The following is a 5,679-nucleotide window of genomic DNA, read 5'->3' on the forward strand; positions in this document are numbered from 1 at the left end:
TGAACACACAAACAGCAAATCTCGTGCAAAAGCACACGGTAGCCTCAAGATTGTTGCTAGCATGATGCTAACACTCTAATAAGCAGCATGAACACAAAGCAGAACGTTGTTTAATCTTAGTTTTTGGTGAATTGTATTTGGGGATGTTCAATATAACTGTTTAAATGTGCAGTTGTACGTCTGCTAGGTTACACTACACTAAAGTCTAAACTGAAGTTACTCTTTTATAGTACATGTAAAAGCGGTTCGCGCAGAATGGGTTTTTGTCTCGCACTGCTTTTTAGTTTTTTGAGTTAGTTCATCTTGAAAATTATTATCCCATGATTTACTTAAATCAAGCCATCCGAGGTGTATATGACTTTTTGATTATTTTGGACTACTGCAATCGGAGCCGTTTTTTAAAAGCGCATCTGTCCATCATAGAAAGTGCTCCACATGGCTTACTAAATACAATCTCTAGCTTCTGCTAACTTTTGTATGCAATTTTCTTCAGGAGGCCTTCACTTACTGTTAAAAGTCGTTATAAACAGATGCCTTTGACTGCCTTGTGAAGTTTTGTCATAAAGTGAATCTCAAAATTCTTCCTGTCCCGGTGGATATATGCTTTTATTTTATTTATTTGTCTTTGATTTGCAGCTTTTTCAGTGTTTTGTGGCAAGGTTTCAAAGCAAAAGGCTCAAAACCCTGCATTCTTTTCCTGCGTGCTATTAAAAAAATCCCAGAAACGTCGCTATATCTTTTCTTCTGTGGTTTTTTAGCACCTCGACCCATGTTTTTAAGATCCCGTGGGAAATGTTTTCCATTGTTCGTCTGAAAGAAGAGTAAAATATGCTGTAATTTTGATTTTTGGGTGAACTATTCCTTTAAGATGCTGTGCGAGGTTCAACTTTTAAAACAATGTCTAAAACCCTGTCCTCTTTTCTAGCTGCGCAGAATTTTTGCATTTAAAAAAAATATTAAAAGGTCACTGCCAATGGATGCATCCGATTCGTGGATTTCTCGAAATCAGAGAAAGACGCTGTGTGAAGTTCAAATGTAAAAAACAATGTCTTGAAATCCTTCTTGTTCAAGGTGGAAACTATTATGTGAACTTTAACATTTTTGCTTCTAAAAAAAAGCCAAACCGTTGTTTTGAACTAAAGGCGCAAATGTCATGAAGGACCCGACCGTTGGTATTATTTTAGTAAAATTACCGGCATTTAATTTGCTTTGCCTCAATGAAAATGGTTATAAAATGGCGAGAAAGCACAAAATGTGACTACAAACCTGCAAACTGACTGAAAACAAGACTACAGCTAAGCTAATGATCTGTATTCATTTTCAGTGTAGACTGGACAGGATATGTTGGTACCTTCAGTTGTCCGATGACAAATTTGTGCAGTAAGTGATCCCAACGTGAGTTTTTAAACACGGACAGATGACCGAAGTCATGCTGCAACCATCCAGCCTGTGACTACAGACAAACAATCAAAACATACAAGAAACACGAACATTTACATTGTTGATTTCCACATCATGACGTTTCCAGTTACGCTCGTTTCAAGAAAACCCGTTGTTGACCGGCTAACGGTAGCTATGCTAGTGAAGAACACCGGCATCCAAAGCGACCAGATTTTGGTTACAGATTCTTGCTGGTCTTTTCGAGTTGGTTCTGATTGAAAATGCGAATTCGTTCTTTGCCGCTAGGTGCGGCAAAAACTCACGAGCGCTGCTTTAAATGAAATCGGCCAATCGCTGGAGGGGTGTAAAAATCAATCGTTGAACGAATCGCTTGGGAGTCGTTGAGCAAATAATGTAAAAAAATAAATGCGTATAAGACAATGAAAGTATTTTTTGACCTTGCGTGCGTGTCTGCCTGTTGTTTGGGACTCAAAAATCAAAATACGAATCTTTCACTACCCATAATAGGGCGCTTTAAGAAACATGTTCTCTATACCTGTGCGGTAGCCAGTATAACGGCAACGATGGCCGTGTTGATCCAGCCGGTTCCAAAGTACCACAACATCACCAGGGCGAGGGCCTCCAGCAGCAGGATGTGACCCAGATGGAGGATGAAAAACAGGGGCTGGGTTTTGAAACACCCCTCAGCCTCCAGACGCTCGCGAAGGGCTCGGAAATCCTCCACGAGAGCGCCCTGAGAGAAAACCAAGGTGAAATGACTACGGCCCACGTTCACACTGAGAAGAGAGGGGCGATAGCTTTTGAACGCAGGAACGGATCGACTTTGACGGCCTGGATTTTGATCACGGAGAAGAAGGGTGAAAACCGAACTGGAGTACGCGACCCGTGTCTTTGGGCAAAGGTTAATCTGAGCGGTGCATGGCTTTTTGCGCTTTAATGTCGCACTTAAGTCAACAAGCTGTTATTTGGGTGTCTGAGAAGCGAAATTACAGCCTGACAGTCATTCTGTGACGTGAAGGTTATGATCCAGAGCTCATAAAATACACGGCAGCTGTTATCTGGAATTGAGAACGCCTTACAGTCTGAACTGATTTTAGTTCTGAATCTGAATTAAAAGCAGTAGCAATGATCGCGCTAAAATGCATGATTTTTTATTATTATATTATTATTATACAAACATCGGAATTCAAGATGCATGTCGTAAGTGTGTCATTTAATAGCAATTGATGAAAATGACTGGCTTATTTGAAGGTGATTTAAAAAAAAAAGCGAGTTTGAAGGTATTATACGCTTTACGGAAACACAGATGCAATCAATTCCCAGAATGCAACGACGTGTCTTTGAATTGTAACTCAATGACTGAATTCTGAATTTATAAGTGCATCCTTAAAAGATAGAAAATTCAACCAGCTGTCATGTTAAATGTCGAATTTGTGACACTCAGAACACCTTCAGATCATCCTTTTTAATCTAAATAAGGCCCTTAATTAATACGTATCACCCAGATATGTTTTCAATCCACAACGCACAGGTTTTATTCATCTATTCAGTGCCTGTCAGTGTCTGCACTCACGTTTTTCTGCCGGTCTTGACTGGGTTCGGACGCCTCAAGCTCGCCGATTAATAGTGGCTTCAAGTATTTCCTCACCAGCTGAAGGTTGGGATGAAATGCATTGAATGCGTCCTGTCACGAGATTCAAGATTGATGGTTATTTATTCTTGCCTGAAACAATTACAACAACACTGAAAACACTACTGTTTTAATGAGCCACCTTCCTAGACAGCATTATGAGCCATTAGAAACACACCCCAGAATCCTGACTAGTTTACAATATTTGTTATTGGAATATTAATGCACATTAACATAACATTTGCTCGATCACATTAACATATTTTTTGCACGATGCCAACAAATGATCATTTTGACTATGTATTACTAGTTCATTTGGCCATTATATATGGAGAAATAAAAGTAGGTAATAAACATTTCAGACTTAATTACTTTTCATTATAAAGAAAAAAGGAAGAATTGTGAGATATAATCTCAGTATTCTTTTTTTATTTTATTTTTATTTTTTATCAGTTTAAATTTGAGTTCTAAGTTTATATATGCATTTTTTAAATTACTTTTGAGTGTTTTTGAGTGTTATTTCTGCAACAAAACAAAAAAATGCCTCACACTTTCTATACTCTATCTCACATTTCTGACCTTTCTTTTCATAATTACTGGTTTATATCTCATAATTGTGTTTATATCTCATAAATTTTGCAATTTAATTTATTTGGCATTTAACCAAAAGTCTAGCAGCTTGTTAAGGATTAGTTTTACAATAATACAGTCTAGAAACGGATGTAAATATTTGATTTTAAAACATTATTTTAAGCGTAAAGGAAAAAATGTGCCTAGGAAGGTAACTCTCGAGCTCGTGACACACAGACATTGTTTTGCTGTAATATGGTGTATATAAAAGTCCTTCGATTTGTGTTAAAGTAAATGCGTTTGGTGTTTTACCGTGGCATCTTCTCCAGCGTAGTGTCCAATGATCCTCAGACCTCCGGGGTGTCTCTTCACCCACTGGCTCACATTATAAACCTTCCTTTCCACCACGATCCACTGATCTCCAGACTTGGTGTGTTTCTGCACCTCCTCCCAGGTGTACGTGCCGAACCTCCCATTGGTACCGGAGATACGGTCCGTCTGCTGTCCTCCGCCGCCCATCGCTGATCAAACTGACTGCTGCTTACTTTGCACCGAAAGACCAAGCAATTCAATGAAATATTTCATACGGCTTACCAAAATGTCTAAGAGCAGCTGACAAAACATGCAACAAATTGCATTTAAAGTGCACTGGAGCTATTAATTGTGCACTGTGCAATCTAAATTCATTTGAAGTCTGCATTGCTGCAAGAAAAAACATCTTTTTTTTAAGCGTAATTAACCAAAACTGTGCCTCAAAAGCTTTCGAGGTAGACATTTTATGAGACGAAGCCCATCGGTTCTGGGTTTCCGATGTAAAGTGTTTCGTCAGGTAACACGAAAATGAGCTCAACCACTAAATATCGCAAAAATAATAAGTAATATTACAGAATCAACCTGAAAACATCAGGTTGCACCAGTGAAAGTCATTTTAGGGGTCAGGCCAGGCTGAAATAACGCCGCTTTCCACTTTTTATAGTGCACTGAAACACAACCCTTGTCTTTGTTCAGGAAATGAAACGATGAATACTCAAATAAATCTCATTAACCATGCAAAGGAACCCCGAAGGGTCGTGCTGAAACACACGTACCGAAAGATTTCGCTTGCTTCCTTAGTTTTACATTAGTGACATCAGTTAATGTGTTTTTTCCCCACTTTGCATGACAAAGTAACATGCAAACAAAGCAGGGACAACAGCATCGACAAAAAAACAACCCTAACAACCCCCAAAGAAATGCTTATTTGAACATTTAGACTAAATACACTGTCAAATATTAAATTGCAAACGGAAAAAAAAACATCCTTTCTTTTCATTAAAGACATGAACGCGTGATGCCCACGCATCCATCATGTTACATAACGTGAAAAGAAAGAAACAATAAAATGCACTTTCAATTATTCACTCACCCTCTACGCAGAAACTTCACACACTCATACGGTTTGTGTGTGATGATAAAGAGAAGCGGATGAGAGGCTCATTCTGTCTTATACACTCACTCTTCATCACTTGGACTTCTGCTGAATTCCGAACAGATCATTCGAGCGCCACCGGCCAATCAGCGCGCGGCTCCGCGCCGGTCTCGCGAACCAGCGGCCAATCGGAAGAGAGAGAGAACTTTGGAAGGGAGGGGAGAGCGCGGAGATAAAGAAGAGTTACTCAGGTTCGAGTCTGGCGTTAAACGCACATCCAGCCGGCAAAGTGCAGTCACGCCGAAACAGTATCAGTCATCGGGGAACGCAAACCCCCTTAACTGTTTAAAAGCATTTTTTTTCCATTTAAAAGACTATTTGCATAAGCTCAGTCTATGTGTGAAAAACAACAAACGCACGCCAGGCTGTAGTGAATTTCTCCAGCTGCATTCAAGCTGATCGAATATGAATGCGCGTTATTTAGCACGGTTCCAGCGTTTCACGTGATGTAGACACAGACCGTCAAACATTTCAAGCGACAAAAAAAAAAGGAGAACTTTGGACTTTTCCACGCAGAAGAAAACACTTATTCTGAACCGTTTTATTCTCTACAGCTGCGCCCTTCGCCGCATGCAGTCGCAGGTTGCATTAACAGCTGAATGATTTATTA

The 5,679-nt window shown here is 39.5% G+C and overlaps 1 protein-coding gene across 1 annotated transcript in view; it reads right to left on the reverse strand.

The window, feature by feature from the left end:
* The window catches only part of fads2 (fatty acid desaturase 2), a 10,554-nt gene extending 5,394 nt beyond the window's left edge, over positions 1 to 5,160 (reverse strand). The window contains exons 1-5 of the mRNA XM_043227886.1: positions 5,007 to 5,160; positions 3,914 to 4,145; positions 2,975 to 3,085; positions 1,937 to 2,134; positions 1,352 to 1,453 (exon numbers count right to left, since the gene is read on the reverse strand). Of these exons, the coding sequence (XP_043083821.1) occupies positions 1,352 to 1,453; positions 1,937 to 2,134; positions 2,975 to 3,085; positions 3,914 to 4,120 (618 nt within the window). The 5' untranslated portion in view covers positions 4,121 to 4,145; positions 5,007 to 5,160. The remainder of the gene's footprint in view (positions 1 to 1,351; positions 1,454 to 1,936; positions 2,135 to 2,974; positions 3,086 to 3,913; positions 4,146 to 5,006) is intronic.
* Positions 5,161 to 5,679: the final 519 nt, after the last annotated feature.

The sequence above is a fragment of the Puntigrus tetrazona genome, chromosome 25, assembly GCF_018831695.1.
Source record: "Puntigrus tetrazona isolate hp1 chromosome 25, ASM1883169v1, whole genome shotgun sequence".
Classification (NCBI taxonomy): Eukaryota; Metazoa; Chordata; class Actinopteri; order Cypriniformes; family Cyprinidae; genus Puntigrus; species Puntigrus tetrazona.